At 54.5% G+C, this 17,591-nt stretch overlaps 1 protein-coding gene across 4 annotated transcripts; it reads right to left on the reverse strand.

Moving 5' to 3' along the window:
• Positions 1-4,338: 4,338 nt before the first annotated feature.
• Ppp1r26 (protein phosphatase 1 regulatory subunit 26) lies at positions 4,339-13,439 on the reverse strand. 4 transcript variants are annotated; one of them, XM_076569137.1, is made up of 3 exons: positions 13,297-13,439; positions 11,814-11,932; positions 4,339-9,306 (listed from the first exon to the last, which is right to left on the reverse strand). In XM_076569137.1, the coding sequence occupies exon 3, from the start codon at positions 9,246-9,248 to the stop codon at positions 5,733-5,735; it is 3,516 nt and encodes a 1,171-aa protein (XP_076425252.1). In that variant the 5' UTR covers positions 9,249-9,306; positions 11,814-11,932; positions 13,297-13,439; the 3' UTR covers positions 4,339-5,732. The 4 variants fall into 4 exon arrangements, with proteins under 4 accessions (XP_076425252.1, XP_076425250.1, XP_006993164.3 ...); XM_076569135.1 differs by lacking the exon at positions 13,297-13,439 and adding an exon at positions 12,898-13,125; XM_006993102.4 differs by lacking the exon at positions 13,297-13,439 and adding an exon at positions 12,496-12,841.
• Between the last annotated feature and the right edge of the window lie 4,152 nt (positions 13,440-17,591).

Raw genomic sequence — 17,591 nt, forward strand, 5'->3', positions numbered from 1 at the left:
TAAGGGGCAGGACATATGCCACGCACCAAGGTTGGCAATGATAGCCAATGTTAATAACTGTGGAGGTCAGAAATCTCCCATCCAAGTACCATTCAGGTATGACCTCACTTAGCTTCCCAGATTGGAAATACTGGTTTACACAAAGGCCCTCTCTGATCATTTTATTTTTTCTTTTAAGATTTTGTTTTTAAATTGTGTGTGTGTGTGTGTGTGTGTGTGTGTGTGTGTGTGTGTGTGTAGGGGGGAGTCCAGAAGAGGCTGTCAGATTTTCTGGAGTTACAGGAGGTATGAACTGTGTTCCATCTGGGTACTGGGACCTGAACTTGGGTCCTTCACAAGAGTAGTATGTGCTCTTAGCCACTGAGCCATCTCTACAGTTCTCATTTTCTTTTTTTGGTCAGGCTTGACAGCAAATACCTGCTGGCCATCTTGTTGATGCAGATTTTTTTTTTTAATGTGTGTGTGCTCCTGCACCTGAGTATACATATGTGTGGCTGGACTGTGCCATGTGTGGATGTGTGGATGCCAGAGGCTGATATCAGATATCTTCCTTTATTGCTCTCCACTATGTGTTTTGGGATGGGGTTCCCTCACTGAACCTGGAATCTGATGTTTTGGTTAGACTGACTGGCCAATGAACCCTGGTGATCCACTGGCATCTGTCCTTTAGTGCCAGAGTTAAAGGTGCATGTCCCTTGCCTAGCATGCTCAAGGCCCGGGCTTCATCCCCAGCACCTCATAAATGGGGCACAGTGGTGCCCCCTCACATCCCAGATGGAAGCAGGAGGGTCAGGAGTTACTTCCAGGCCAGCCTCCTCTGCTGCACGAGACCCTGCCTCCAAAGACCAAGGGAGAACTGAGCACATGAGACCACAGGTTCCCCAAGTCCAAAGTTTGTCAAGGTAAAGCTCACAAAGTCTGATGTTGGTGTTTTAGGAAAAAAAAAAAAGGTGCATGTCCCCGTGCCTAGCTCCCAACTCAGGTCCTCAGGTTTGGGCGACAAATATTTTATCCACTGAGCCATCTCTCTACTCTTGAATTTTTTTTTTTAAACTTCATTTCCATGTATAAGGTTTTCTTGCTACAAGAAATTTGGCCATCAGAAAGAAGAAATCCTTACACACTGTCATTAATGCTTTATTCACAGAAATTAAACACCTGTTTTTTCCTTCAGTATTATTAATGCATAAAGTAAACATTTTGCAACAGTCTTAATGTCTAATTTGGAATGGAAATGCTTTCTAGAAAAAAAATCGATTGGTTTAATTAAAAGGCTATGAGCCAAGACTAAAGCCAGAATCTACAGACTTCTGAGATAGAAAACCAACAGGCTGCTGGGTGTCCAGCTGAAAAGGCTTTTGTTGTTGTTGTTGGTTTTTGTTGTTGTTGTTTTTTGTTTTTGACAAGGTTTCTTTGTGTAGCCCTGGCTGTCCCGGAACACACTCTGTAGACCAGGCGGTCCTCAAATACATGTAGATCCACCTGCCTCTGCCTCCCGAATGCTGGGACTAAAGGCGTGCACCACCACATCTGGCATATTTTGTAAGATTTATTTAGGGATATCAGCAGTAGTGGTCCATGCCTTTAATCCCAGCACTAGGGAGGCTGAGGCAGAGTCAGGCAGGTCTAGCCTGGTCTATGTATCCAGTTCTAGGATGGTCAGGGTACACAGAGAGACTCTGTCTCCAAAAAGAAACTATTTTTTTTTTAGGGTTCGGAGAGAGAGCTCAGTGCTTAAGGGAACTGGCTGCTTTTCCAGAGTACCTGATTCAATTCTCAGCACCTACACAGTGAGTTACAATTGTAACTCCAGCTCTAGGGCCTCCGAGGGCACCATTGTGGTGCACAGACATAAATGCAGACAAAACACCTATACATATGTGCATTAGTCAGGGTTCTCTAGAGTCACAGAACTTATGGAATGAATCTCTCCATATGTAAACAGGGATTTATTGGAATGACTTACAGGCTACAGTCCAGCTAATCCAACAATGGCTAGTTGTGAAAGGGAAAGGCCAAGAATCTAGTAGCTGCTCAGCCCCATGAGGCTGGGGGTCTCAGCTGGTCTTCTGTATATGCTGGCATCCTGAAGAAGTAGGTGCCAATGCCAGTGAAGGGATGGATGTGCCTGCAAGGAGAGAGCAAGCAGGTCAAGAGCAAGAGCTTCCTTCTTCCATGTCCTTATATAGGCTTCCAGCAGAAGGTGTGACCCAGATTAAAGGTGTGTCTTCCCCCGTCAAGATCCTGATCAAAGATGTGTGTGTCTTCCTACCTCAAAGGTCCAGACTAGAAGTGGATTCACTTACTTTAAACTGAGCAAAAATAGTCTCTCATAAGTGTGCCTGCCATTTCTGGATTGTAGTTCACTTAAGTTGACAAGAATAGCCATCACATCATAAATAAAAAAATTTTAAACTTATTCTTTGTGTACACGTGTGTGCCTTTCTGAGTTTGTATGTGCCACATGAGTGCAGGTGCCTGAAGAGCACAGAAGAGGAGCCCCTGCAAATGGAGTTACAGGAGATTGTGAGCCATCTGATTTGGGTGTTGGGAACCGAACCTGGGTCTTCAGCAGGAACTGTATGTTCGTAACTGCTGAGCCATCTCTCTAGCCCCTGAATTAATCAATCTGTGGCTTGTTGAGACAGAGTCTCACTATGTAGCCCTGGCTGTCCTGGAACTCACTGTGTAAACCAGGCTGGCCCTGAACTCAGAGAGATCCACTTGACTCTGCCTCCCAAGTGCTGGGATTAAAGGTGTGTGCCACCATGTCTTGCTGAAAACAGGTTAACAATCATTAAAAGTATTCTTTAAATGCCACTGGCCTTGCTATATTTAGCCTCTCCCCTTTCCACATAGCTGAGAATGACCTTGAACTTCTGACTCTTTATCCGTCTCTTTAATGCTGGGATGACAGGTATGCGCCACCACACTAGGTTTATGTGATGTTGGGGATTAAACTCAGCCAAGCTACATCCTCAGCCCCTCTCTATCTTCTGTTGAAAGAAAAAAGCTCCACCAACCAGGTGCTGAAAAGAGGGAATGCCTTCACAGCAGCCATCCTGAGGAGCAGGTGGACAGTGCCACAGTAGATAAAGCCAGAGGCTGAGCGGAGCCCAGAGTGACTGAGCTCCCGTCCTGCCGTGTGATGAGGAGGATTTGTCTCAGCAACCAGCACATCTGAAAAAAACCTGTGTGCTGGACAGTCCCCACTTCCAATCCCAGGGGAATGTGGGGCCTGGGCCAGAACTGCCAGCTGGCAAACAAAATGTGGGTTGGCACAGGGACTGAGCTTGCCCGTGGGCTGTGTGGGTTTCACTCTGGCACTGCGGCCGGGCACTGAATTGCTTTAATTGGCCATGTCCAATAAAGTGCTTTTTCTGGGAGAGCTGATGAGAGTACAAAGGTGGACAGCGCATGTTAAATAGAGGAAGTGTCTGGAAAGACAAAAAGCCCAAATACTTCTCATGTAAGCCACCTGACAGGCTTACTCCATTTTCTGTTGGTATAACAAATTATCTTAGGCTTGTCATTTATGGAGAATGGAGGTTTATTTGGCTTAGGGTTCTAGAGCCTAGGAATTCCATACCAAGGCCCTGGTATCTCCTGGGCATCTATCTGCAAGGCCCTCACTTTGGAGAACATGCAGAGGCAACACATAACAAGCAGAGCAAGCCTTCTCACAAAACCACTCGTGCCACCGTAGGGGCACCTACCTCCGTTTCCTGACTGTGCATGTGATGTGACCAGCTCTTCTCATCTGGCCTTTCCTGCTGTGACGGACTGTATCTTGAACTGAACCAGAATCAACCCTGAAGTTTTGCTTTTGTCAAGAGCATTTTTATCATGTTGTTAAGAGTATTTTGTCACAGGGACAGGACAAGAAACTAAGACATGGATGTGCACGTGCGATCTGCTGGCCACAGCTGATGGATGGCACAGCCCTCAACCCAAGGGTGCTGTCCTCCCTAGAACCGGGGACAGCTTCTGCTGCACACAGCCCAGCCAACTTGGAAGGAAAGCACTACTGCTCCTGAGTTCAGGAGACTGGACCAGCGCCATCCACAGGTAGGGAGCAGGGGCAGGACTGAGAGATGCCATGTTGTGGGGTGAAGCTCCTTTCCTTAGGTGGTGATGGCATCACCCCCCAAACAAGGACAACCTAATTTGTGGATAGTACTTGGTTTATTCATTAGAAAAACAAAAACAAAACCCAATGGGTCTTACATACAAAACAAGATGCTTTTTGTTTTCAAGGGTTAAAAGCACTCTTTAAAAATTTAAAGTGGGAACACGGACGACACAAAGCTGTTTCTCCCAGAAACACATGAACAAATATAATATGCACATGGAATTTATTATACACAGACCGTTCAGGGGCAAGACAGGACCACAGAGCCCTGTGCACGTCACAGCTCCAACATGGCAGACACTGAGGATGGTGGGAGTATGTGTCAGTATCTGGGCAAAGAAGTGAATTGGTGCATAAAATAGAAAACTCACTTCCACGTTAGAACACCAACAGAATCCAGCCACAATGTAGAGCCACAGCAACCCAGTACACTGAGCTGCATGACTCGGGTGACAGGGAGATAATCGCAACACAGATGTAACCCTCACATCTGGGGTCCAGCACATCTTCAGCCCCAAGTTGTCACTGGCACCTCAGCACCAAGGCAGTCATCACTCTGGCTAACTTCCCAGGACCCAACGCTGCTGCCTGCAGCCTGGCCTCAGCACTGGCCAGGCCCTTCTTTCTCCTGTGTAGAAGCAGGGTTTGCAGAAAAGCCATGCAGGCTGCTGGTGTCATCGTTGGTCACATACAACTGGGCTTTGAGTCCTACAGGGCTGGTGTGGGGAGGGTTTGTCTCCATTGTTTCTAGGGCTGGGGTTCTCCATCACAGGTGACTAAGGTGTTCAGGGACCAAACCATCTCATGGCCTCACTCTTCACCCATACATACATCAAGAACAGGACAGTCAAAACAAACATCTGGAATCACCTTTTAGAGCCACAAATAAAAGCAAACCAGTTGCTCTCTCAATATAAAGAGGTTTATAGGGATGCTAGAATGTCCCAGCAACTGGATACTGGACGATCTGGGCTCAGCTGAGCTGCAGAGCCAGCAGCCAGGTTCCCACACTAGACAGGGGATGACTGGCTAGCTATCTGCTGGCTGTTGTGCTTTGAAGTGTTTTCTAGCTACCGGCCACAACTACAGGAAGCAGAGACAGCCTCTGGCCAGGGGCTAGAGTCTTCAGGAAGCACCCTTGTCCCAGTGGCGTCCTGACACACTTCCGAGGTAGACAGCTGCTGCTGCCGTCTCCAGGCCTGCCTGAAAATTTGTACCAGCAAATGGCCCACAGATCCAGCCTCTGTCTCTGACCCTCACAGGATGGTGAGAACCAAGTGTTTGCTCATCTACACACATGCATGGAGACCAGAGAGAATTGCAGCTAGGAACACCCTGCAAGATCGAGTGACATTTTCAAAAAGTATTTCTTACACTACTTTAAATAATTTACAAAAAACCCTACAAAAACCATATGTACCAGGACACATCCATTAAATAAAAATGTCATTTGAGATTAGTGTACATATTTATACAGGGGGCTGCGCAGAAGGGACCCTTCTTTTTGCTCTTTAATGGTCAGCAGCCCCTACCTCCACCCCATGCTGCCAGCACACACAGAACTTTCCACAGCTATGACACGAGAGTCAGGACATGCCTGTCACAACTTGAGGCCTTTACTGCTCACTGTCATGCTGCCCCCGTCCTCCACAGAGGTGTCACTGAATTCGCTGGCATCACTGCCCAAGGCCTCCTGGTCCTGGTGTTCCCTGTCAACCCTGTGTCGATATCTCAGGTCTAGGACATTGTCCTCAGAGCCAGAATTCCTCCTGTCGTGCTGTCTCAGGGCCCCCTGAGCCTTCCGGCTTGGCCAGTGCCCACTGTCCTTCATAAGCAAGTGTGAGCTTCCAAACACAGGGCTGTGGCCAGGCGGGGTCTCCCTGAAGGCCGAGAAGGCTGGACCCTGCAGAGGCAGGCCCAGGCTGGGGCTGAAGAGGCCAGCCTGTTTGCTCCCCCAGGAGACACTCTTCCCGAAGTGGAAGAGCTGGGTGGAGAGGAAGGGCAGGCCCTTCCTGGGGCCTGAGGAGAGGCCAGATGGGCCCCCGGCCTCTGATGTGGCCCCCTTTTCTTTCTCAGCCCCGAAGACCCCTGTCCACAGTGTGCCTGGTCCGGGATTCAGTGCCCATGGGCTGGACAGCCTGCTCTGGTGTGCAAAGTCATTCCAGGGGAGGGTGAGGTCAGCCTGGGGTCCAGGATTGGGGGTCAGCAAGTTCTGGCTGCCATAGTTCAGGTGAAAGGCCCCCCCAGCACTTCCCGCCTCAGCACCCACTTTGGCACAACTGGACAGCTGACCGAAGACACTTTCTGCCATGGCAGTGTGCGCCCCCCGGGGGCTCTGGTCCTTGTGCACACCGGCACTTTTCCTGCTTGGCGGAGACACTTTGGCAGAATTGTTCCTGCTAGTGTTCTTGGGCAGTGCTGGCTCGCTTCGGCCCAGGGCAGTTGGGAGGCGAGGGGCCTGCTCAGCACGAGGGGTGCCCTTCCCAGTCTGGCTTAAGAGGCCGGCTGCCTGGGTCCGAGCTCTCTCTGGGCCTCTCCTTCCTTCGGCCAGCTGAGGGGTTGCCCTGGCTTTCTGGCTCCGGGTGCACACTCCAGGCTGCACCCCTGGGGTTGGCTCTTTCCTGCAGGGCATCTCCGGCTTGGCAGGGCCCCCTTGAGGCTCTGAACTGCGTACAGACTCCTTGGCCTTTTCTGCCAAAAACCGCCTGATCTCCAGCTCGATGCTGTCATCGCTGTCCACTGAGCTGTCCTCAGACGGAGGGCTGGGGGCAGAAGGAGGGCGGCCACTGGCTCCGGCGTCCTTAGAGGCAGGAACCCCTTCTGGACTCTTCTTCCTGGGAAGCAAGGCCGGGGCTGCATCCTCGCCCGCTGTGCCACCCAGCCTCACCCTCTCTGCCACGCTGCTGAAGATGCTGACTGGGCCTCTTCCCAGGCCATCTTTGTTGTCCCCTCTGCACTTGGACAGACAGCTCCGTAGGGCCTGCTGCCCGTGGTCCTTCCCGTCCCCAGGGAGGCTGCTCAGCCTCTCTCCGCACCGAGTCTCTGCGGTGCCGAATCTGACCTTCTTCCACGCGGCCCGGGGGTCTCGGCACCTCCTCTTGAACTTCCGCTTTGATCTTAACAGGTCCTTAATGGCCATGTCCAGGTCCTCATCGCTGTCCAGAGAACTGCTCTTATCCTCAGAGCTCTCTTTCTCACCCGCACTCTTCCCCTCGCCTGCTTTCCCGAGACCCCCGTGGCCTTGTGCATCACTGAGCGCAGCTGTCCTGGAAGGGACAGGCTGGTCCCTGGCCTCAGCCTCTCCTCCTGGGGCCTCTGTGACTTTGCTCTGGCTGGGAGGGTCCCAACCATCATGGCCGGGCTGCCCCTTCCCCTGAATGTGGTCACTGTCCTGGGCACTTTCTCTACCCTCCCTTATTTTCTTGGGCACTGTCGTGCTGCTGCCACCTCTCCGCTTCCGTTTGCAGCCCTGGGGAAGATCCGGTGTTTTAGTAAGAGATGACTTGGGGATGCCGGTCTGGCCACCGGGGCCGGGTGGGGACAGCGGGCCCTGGGCAGGCTGCAGACTCCCTACTTGTGCCTTGAGGGCCAAAAATGTCCGGATCTCCTGCTCTATGCTGTCATCACTGTCAATGTTGCTGCTGTCACCCTCAGAGCGGGGAGGTACCGGTGGGGGACAGAAGAGTGGGTTCACGGATGGAGGCCTGTCACTGCCTTCCACCGGGGCTGGCAGGATGGTCTTGGAAATGTCCAGGATGGCTTCTGCGCACATCAGCTCGGTGGACGTGTCCGCGAGGCACGACGAAGCCTGGTGCACAGCTTCGCTCTTGGCAGCTGTGTGTCCTGGAGGTCCGGAGGCTCTCGAATCCTTTAGGAGCTTCAAGAGGGGGTCAGGGTGGAGCCCCCCCAGGGTGGTGTCCGTAACCTTTGGGGTTGCTAGCTTTTTCTTGCTTGGGGGCCTCCTGTGGGCTTCAGGCAAGGCACTTGGCTGAGCACGGCCAGGGCTGTCCTCTTTGAGCTGGGTTCTCGGAGGTGGGTCCCCACTGGCCTCGTTCCTGGTTTTCTCCAGCTGGTACAGCTGGATGGCCTCCTCGATGCCATCGTCACTGCTGGAGTCAGACGCCTGGTGCACTGGGGCCAAGTTTCTGATGCGCTTGCTTCGCCTGGCAGGCATGCTCCTTTTCACCCCGCCCCTGTTCTGGGGAGCCTCTGGTCTGTGGGCAGTCAGCTTTGTGCTCACCAGGGTCTCAGGCTCTGCGGTGACCTTCGGCCGGAAGTTTCTGGGCTGCACGCTCATCTTTGTTAACCTGGGAGGTTTGCGGAAGATGAACTCCTTACAGGTTCCTATCAGAGCTGCCCTGGATGTGGTCTCTCGGTTCCCTCTAAGTCTGGCAGGGCTTTCGTTTGGATCTGATTTTTTATCCACAGACCCATCACACTTTGGGTTTTCATGCTGTCTTTTCTCATTAAGAAACTGTTCTATCTCAGCTTGGATGCTCTGTTCAAAGGAATCCTCGCTGCTCATGCTAGCTGGGGAGGTGGAGCCCGGGTCCTCACTGGCTCCCACAGGAACACTACCTGAGTCAGGAGTGAGTTGTTGGGGACACGGGATGGGTAGGGTGCAGCTGTGGGAAGGCTCTGGTACACAAGAGGCTGCTCGGGACACAGGCTCAGAAGCCCCACCCTTGGCCTTCAGGTACTCCTGGATGGCCTCCTCGATGTCCCGGTCCACGGAGTCATCGCTGTCAGAATCCAGCTCCAGGGGGCCCTGCTTCCCAGCTTCATCTTTCTCTAGGGGTGTACAGTCTGCAACAAGACCACAGGCAGGGAGCTCTGGCTGCTCTCTGCACACAGCAGGTTTGGGGGCCAGTCTGGTGTCCCGGCACCTTTCTGCACGTTGTCCTCTCTGTGTGACACGCTCATGGCTCATGCCCAGGGCAGCCTCGTCTCTCTGCAGTGTGCTGATGAGCATCTGTACCCTGGCGCTCACTGAGGCCCTGGAGGCGTCCTCTTTAGACTCGGAGAAGCAGTCAGGAAAGCAGAAGCTCCTGGGCTGGCCGAAGGCCTCCCATCTGGACTGGAGCGCCACCACTGGAGGTGCGTTCATGAGGAACATCCTAGCAGGCAGGCTGGGGGCTGGGAGGCAGGGCTTGTGGGTCAGCCCATGTCACATCCTGGAAGCAAAGAGAGCATACGTAATGAAGGCTGTAGCTAAGTGGTAACACCAGCAACCACCCACGCCACCAACAAGAGATAACACACCCGGGACTACAACCTAATGTCTCGTTGGCTGGGGAGCTCATGCAAGCCTCTCAGACCTGTTTCGCCAGCAGTACTAGGAGTCACTTCCATCCTGGAGGGTGGAAGACTCAGGGGGAAAAAAAGTGTCTGCAAATTCCAGCGGCCCTTCCCTTTCCCCTCCAGGCTTGCACCTTTTCTCTAAGAGGACAGAAGAGGTGTCTTTACCGCCCAGTGTCACCAGAAGCCACTGCAGTCTCTAAATGCTTCTGTGTGTTTTAAAAAGAATGACAATCCACATGACAAGCTAAGTTGGACTTCGTGGGTAGATTCTTTCTGGAAATGACCAATATGTTCTTTAGCCAAAGTTGTGCCTTGTGAAGGACTCAAAATGCACTGTCTCAAGCTTTTCTTCAGAGTTGCCTTCACTACATTGTTGGTATGAAAATGTCAAACATGTGACAGAGATTGTCATAGGCTGACATCAAGTTTTGCTAATCAGCATGAAAGTTGTCCTAACTTTTGGGTGGTCACAACTAATTGGTGGTCCCATCATGTGGGTGGGTCTGGGTCTAGGTCTAGGAGCAGGCTGCATCTGTCTGGAGAAAGGACTGTGTGGCATGTAGACAGATCATGGGCTCATCAGTTTGGATGGAGGGGACGCTGTGAAACAAACTGACACAAGCCTGTGTGGTCAGAGCCAGGTCTCTACACATCAGGTGGCCTGGTGTCAAGAATACTGAAGACCAGTTTTCAGAATCCCTGCAAAGAGGAGACTAATGAAGGAGGCACAGGGTCACTTGAAAAAATACCAGCTGCTCTGAATAGCTCTTAATTCTTCCAGGCTCTTTTTTTTTTTTTTTTTTAAAGATTTATTTATTTATTTTGTACACGGTGTTCTGCCTGCATGTACCCTTGCAGGCCAGAAGAGGGCACCAGATCCCATTACAGATGGTTGTGAGCCGCCATGTGGCTGCTGGGAATTGAACTCAGGACCTCTGGAAGAGCAGCCAGTGCTCTTAACCTCTGAGCCTGCTCTCGATCTCTTTCAGGCTCCTTTGATCTCCTTTCTGCCTCCCTGAGATTGGAGAGCACTTACAAGGCTGAAGGGCAAAGAGACCTGAACTCCCGAGAGAAGGCATCGAAGGTTGTCTCCACCCCTAACCCAGGGCGGGATGGTAGGCCTGGCCTGTCGTTGGCCTTGCTTCCATGTTCTGTCCTGTCCAGCAGCTGATCCATCTGCACTTGCCTTTCTGACAGGCCAAGATGTGCTGCACACATACTGAATTCCCTTCCCACAGAGGCGGGGCTGGCCATCTAGACTAAAATCTGCTCAGAGGGACAGGCAACTAATTAGAGGTCATTGCAAATGAAGCTGCAACTCATGGGCGATTAACAATGTGTGCTTCAAAGGTTGAACTAATATACAAAATCTACTGCAATTACTTGAAATTCTCAAGTGCAGGCTGATGTTCCACAGGATTTCAGGGATGAGGTCTTCACTGATCCTCTTACATTTCAAAGCATCTCTCACCCGCTTTTAAAGTCAGCTGTGAGGGCTGGGCATGTGATGCACACTTTTAATCCTAGCACGTACACGAGGCTGAGGCAAGCTGATCTCTGTGAGTTCCAGGCCAGCTTGGTCTACACATAGTGAGTTCCTGGCTAGCCAGGGCTACATATATAGTAAGACCAACTGTCCAAACAAACAAACAAACAAACAAACAAACAAATCAGCTTTTACTGCTGGTATTATAATCAGTGGCATCTAGTTTAGAAACTGGTGACAGCTTATCCTTTTCTTTCCTGTCATGATATGTTGTTAATGTAAAGAAAGGCTCAAAACAAATTCAGGAAAGCCTGCACGGACACCATTTACATTTACTGTGTCTAATTTAGCACTCTTCTGGGTGAGAGCCGCAGGGTGGGGAGCGCTTTCCTGTAGTGGCTACCAGAGCTCCCATCCTGGCCTCCGTCTACCACAGTCCTACTCTCCGGGGACACTGCCTTCCCGAGACCCCCACAGGCACAGGGCAGAGGGAACAAATGGGGCAAGTGGCTTCCTTCACTGGCTACACCTTTCCCTGCCGTAGATGTGGTTCAGACTGCCAGAGCCGTCCTACGGAAATCACGAAACCTTTGTGCAGCTTAACTGTGAAGGGTCTGAATCAAGCAGGGTGTGGTGGTGCATGCCTGTAATTCCAGGTGAAGGCTGGAGGATCAGAGTCCAAGGCTAGCATTGTTTCCTTATCTAGTTCAAAGATAGCATCTGGTCTATTGAGATCCCGTCTCAACAGACCAAAGCAAACGAAACAAAAGGTGCGTTGGGTGGGGTGGGGTGGGGTGGGGTGTGTGTGTGGGGGTAACATTAATGTCTTAACAAGAGGGCCACCACTACACCAGGTGCAGAGCTGGGGAGATAGATCAGTTTATCTCCACTCACCTGTTCACAGCTTATAACGATGGACCCAGAGCTGGGCTTCTCCGACAGTCTTAACGGTTGTTGGTCCAACTACCTGGTCTACGTCAATCTTGGGAGCTGTCATTCTGGAGAACCATGAACTGCAGAGAGTTAGAAACATGAGCTGAAGCCAGGGTTGGAGCTTTAAACTGGCATCTCTGGGAATCAGGTTTCCAGGGTGACTGTAGGTACAATAAGCCCCTGCACCTCAGCATGGCCTCGGCATTTAAGTTATAATGCAGAGGGCCCTGTACTCCAACTTGAAGTAGGTGTAGGTAATATTTGGTCCTTGGGAGCCAGAGGTGCTGACAAGATTCAGCCCTCAGTAAAACTGTTGTGTCTGCCATCCCCTGTGCGGAGTGGAGGCAAGCCGAGACAGACTCCCACGGCTGCCTGAGCACTGACTGACTGCTCATCTCGCTGCCTGAGAGGCAGCTGGAGTGGCAGTCTGGTCTTGAGCAGGTTAATGCCAACCCTTCTCCAGGCAGAGGCAGGGCCTCCGACTGGTCTGTGCCCCCACCTATCCATCCCCGAAGTCCTTTTCTGGGATCCCCGGCTTAGGGTATCCGGGGGCCTCGAAGCTTCCCGTGGCAGGGTGAGAAGGAATCCTTGAAGGCCAGGCAGGCCTCGGTGACCCGGAGCCCGCCCCTCACCTGAGCCTCACCTGGGCCCGACCTGCACCCGCTGGCTCTCGAGGAACGCAGGGCGCAACAAGCGCCAGGCACGCGCGGGAGGCGCCTCCCGGGGGCCTCGACCCTCGCCCATGGCAGCGACTAGCCCCAGCCACCGACCCGATCCGGAGCCCGCCCGCCGCGGCCTGCACGGCGAACCCGGCCCAGCTGCCCGCCTTGCGCCCCGCGTCCCTGGAGGCGCCCGGCCCGGAGCGCGGGGAAGCGCGGACACACGCGCCCCGCCCTCCCTCGGTCTGGCGCCCGCAGCCACCGCGGAGTCCCGCGGGGACCCCGGGGCCCGGCACGCCGTGGGAAGCGCGGGAGGGGAGGGCGGGGCCGGCGCGGCGAGGGGCGGGGCGACCCCCTCCCCCCAGGCCGTCCCTCCCGCCACCTACCCGCGGCGGCGGCGGCGGCGGTGGTGGCCGCGCTCCGGAAGCCGTGCCCGGTGGCTGGGCATCATGGGAATGGCACGGCCGAGTTCCGGGGGAGGCGCGCGGCCCGGCCGGACCCCCGCCCGCGAGAGCGCGCCCACCTGCACCGCGAGTGCCTGCGCTCGGACACGCACGGCGCGCGGGAGGAGCGCACGGGCCAGCGCGGAAGCGGCCGCGGAGCCCTCGGGAGTCCGAGCCTGCGCGGGGACCCTCCTGTCCTCCCACCCGGGCCTGGCGCAGCGCCCGGCGCCGAGAGCGCGCACAGCCCAGGGGTGCTGGAGGTCGCGCGCGTTGGCAAGTTGGCCACGGCGAGGGGCGTGGCCGTGAACAGCAGGAGGAGGGCCGCCGGACCCTGGCACATACCTCTTAAGCTGCCTTGTGCTGGTCCAGATCCAGTGGCCCCCCGAGTGCATGGCATCTGCTCAGCCCAACCCTCCCTATCCTCAAGCCAGCAGAGGTGTGCTTTCCTGCCTACGTTTTGCATCCAGCTCCGGATTGCGCTTAGCTCGCCTGCGCTGGACACTTCGCCTGCGCTGGACACTTAGGGCCCTCTGCCAGGGTCCTGTGTCGTCCATGCCTTCTGGACTGCCCAAGTCCTCTAACTTTGCAGACTGCTTCGATATGTTTGTGCACAATGCTCCCTACCTCGACCTTGGGGAGATCTCACACCACACTAAGAGATAGGGACCCTGAGACTGAGGAGGTGATAAACACCCGGGGTCATGCAGGGTGACCTGCCCCACATTCACATTGGTGGCCTGGTGGAACAGGTGGGGTAGGACTAGCTTCTACCAACACAGGATTATAGAGTGGAATTCCTTGGCTCCCTGGCACACTCTGACCACGTGACTCAGAAAGCTTCCTAGTTTTCTTTTGCTTAGACAAGTCTGGAGATACTGTATTTATGGCAATCTCAGGGAGCAAACGAGGCCCACCCTGGGCCCTGGGCACCCACCTATCTGATAGAGCAGATGAAATGATTAGTGAGTACCAGGGATCTGTCTGGAGAAAACCCCAGAAACTTTGTTCCAGAGAAGGGCTCCTTCCCCCTTTCCCCTCACCCCTCCCTTCACCTCCACTCTGTTTTTGTTTTTTTATTTTTGAGATTAAAAATAGCCTAGACTGGTTTTAAACTCCTAATCCTCATGCTTCTACCTCCTTGGTACTGGGATTACAAGTAAGTGCTGACATGCCTTGTACAAGTAAGTGTGCCACCACACACACACACACACACACACACACACACACACACACACACACTTTTAATCCCAGCACCCGGGAGGCAGAGGCAGGCAGATCTCAATGAGTTCAAGGCCAGCCTGGTCTACAGAGTGAGCTCCAGGACAGCCAGGGCTGTTACACAGAGAAATCTTATCTCGAAAAACAAACAAAAATATATTTCTAAGCTTGGGAAATTGGGGCGGGGTTGGAGGTTCAGGAAACACAAAGGCATTTTAATGCTTCCATGACTGGGGTTTTTCCTTTTCTGTCTTTCGTTCATTTCTTTTAAAGATTCATTTATTTTATTTTATATGTATGTGTGTTTTGCCTGCATATATGTGTAAGCACACTACTTGCTTTCCTGGTATTCAAGGAGTACCAGAAGAAGGCATGGGATCCTCTGGAACTGTAGTTACAGATGGTTGTGAGCATGTGGTGCTGGGAATTGAGCCCAGTTCCTCTGTGAGAGCAACAAGTGCGCTCAGCTGCTGAACCATCTCTCTGGCCCCTCCCCCTTTCCTTCTTGGGTCTCACTGGTGACACTTCTGCTGGGGGAGGGGGGAATTTGTTATATAAACAAGTTTAGCCTCAAATGTACAGAGATCCATTTGCCTGTTTTCAGAGTGCTGGCATTAAAGACATGGGCCATCACTGTGGGGAGTCCCAAAAGAGCTTGACCAACAGCTGCCATGACAGGCTTAGAGACCCAGACACAGCTTCTGGCCAACTCCACACAGTGGGGCCTGCGTCTGAGGGGAAATACCTGAGGCCCAGACACAGCTTCCGCCAGGCAACACCTGGACCCAGGAAGAGCCGCAAGCTGACCCCACCCTGTGGGGCCTGCAACTGAGAGGAAATACCTGGCGTTCCAAACATTCCCTGTACCTAGACAATTGTCAGCCAATCAGGGTCCTGAACCCTGAGGTTCCTCTCACCCCAACCTCTGCTATGATAAAACCTCACCCAGCCTGGGCTCTGGGCTCTCTGCTCTCAACTGCTGCTTCGGACAGACAGAGAGACCAAGCTCAGAGCTTGAAGATAATAAAGGCTCTTTGCTTTTACATGCGGAATTCCGTCTCCATGGTGGACGACAGCACTGCCCAGACACACAGCACTGCCCAGGACCACAGCACTGCCCAGACACACAGCACTGCCCAGGACCACAGCACTGCCCAGGACCACAGCACTGCCCAGACACACAGCACTGCCCAGGACCACAGCACTGCCCAGACACACAGCACTGCCCAGGACCACAGCACTGCCCAGGACCACAGCACTGCCCAGACACACAGCACTGCCCAGGACCACAGCACTGCCCAGGACCACAGCACTGCCCAGGACCACAGCACTGCCCAGGACCACAGCACTGCCCAGGACCACAGCACTGACCAAGCACACAGCACTGCCCAGGACCACAGCACTGCCCAGACCACAGCACTGCCCAGGACCACAGCACTGCCCAGGACCACAGCACTGCCCAGGCACACAGCACTGACCGAGCACACAGCACTGCCCAGGACCACAGCACTGCCCAGGACCACAGCACTGCTCAGGACCACAGCACTGACCGAGCACACAGCACTGCCCAGGACCACAGCACTGCTCAGGACCACAGCACTGACCAAGCACACAGCACTGCCCAGGACCACAGCACTGACCAAGCACACAGCACTGCCCAGGACCACAGCACTGCCCAGGACCACAGCACTGCCCAGGACCACAGCACTGCCCAGGACCACAGCACTGCTCAGGACCACAGCACTGCCCAGGACCACAGCACTGCCCAGGACCACAGCACTGCCCAGGACCACAGCACTGCCCAGGACCACAGCACTGCCCAGGACCACAGCACTGACCAAGCACACAGCACTGCCCAGGACCACAGCACTGCCCAGGACCACAGCACTGCCCAGGACCACAGCACTGCCCAGGACCACAGCACTGACCAGGACCACAGCACTGCCCAGGACCACAGCACTGACCGAGCACACAGCACTGCCCAGGACCACAGCACTGCCCAGGACCACAGCACTGACCGAGCACACAGCACTGACCGAGCACACAGCACTGCCCAGGCACACAGCACTGCCCAGGACCACAGCACTGACCGAGCACACAGCACTGACCGAGCACACAGCACTGACCAGGACCACAGCACTGCCCAGGACCACAGCACTGACCGAGCACACAGCACTGACCGAGCACACAGCACTGCCCAGGACCACAGCACTGCTCAGGACCACAGCACTGCCCAAGTACACAGCACTGCCCAGGACCACAGCACTGCTCAGGACCACAGCACTGCCCAGGACCACAGCACTGCCCAGGCACACAGCACTGACCGAGCACACAGCACTGCCCAGGACCACAGCACTGACCAAGCACACAGCACTGCCCAGGACCACAGCACTGCCCAGGACCACAGCACTGCCCAGGACCACAGCACTGCCCAGGACCACAGCACTGACCAAGCACACAGCACTGCCCAGGACCACAGCACTGCCCAGGACCACAGCACTGCCCAGGACCACAGCACTGACCGAGCACACAGCACTGCCCAGGACCACAGCACTGCCCAGGACCACAGCACTGACCGAGCACACAGCACTGACCGAGCACACAGCACTGCCCAGGCACACAGCACTGCCCAGGACCACAGCACTGACCGAGCACACAGCACTGACCGAGCACACAGCACTGACCAGGACCACAGCACTGCCCAGGACCACAGCACTGACCGAGCACACAGCACTGACCGAGCACACAGCACTGCCCAGGACCACAGCACTGCTCAGGACCACAGCACTGCCCAAGTACACAGCACTGCCCAGGACCACAGCACTGCTCAGGACCACAACACTGCCCAGGACCACAGCACTGACCAAGCACACAGCACTGCCCAGGACCACAGCACTGACCAAGCACACAGCACTGCCCAGACACACAGCACTGCCCAGACACACAGCACTGCTCAGGACCACAGCACTGCTCAGGACCACAGCACTGCCCAGGACCACAGCACTGCCCAGGACCACAGCACTGCCCAGGACCACAGCACTGCCCAGGACCACAGCACTGACCAAGCACACAGCACTGCCCAGGACCACAGCACTGCCCAGGACCACAGCACTGCCCAGGACCACAGCACTGCCCAGGACCACAGCACTGCCCAGGACCACAGCACTGACCGAGCACACAGCACTGCTCAGGACCACAGCACTGACCAAGCACACAGCACTGACCAGGGCCACAGCACTGACCAAGCACACAGCACTGCCCAGGACCACAGCACTGACTGAGCACACAGCACTGACCAGGACCACAGCACTGACCAAGCACACAGCACTGACCAAGCACACAGCACTGACTGAGCACACAGCACTGACCAAGCACACAGCACTGCCCAGGACCACAGCACTGCCCAGGACCACAGCACT

Source organism: Peromyscus maniculatus, chromosome 4 (genome assembly GCF_049852395.1).
Source record: "Peromyscus maniculatus bairdii isolate BWxNUB_F1_BW_parent chromosome 4, HU_Pman_BW_mat_3.1, whole genome shotgun sequence".
Taxonomy (NCBI): Eukaryota; Metazoa; Chordata; class Mammalia; order Rodentia; family Cricetidae; genus Peromyscus; species Peromyscus maniculatus.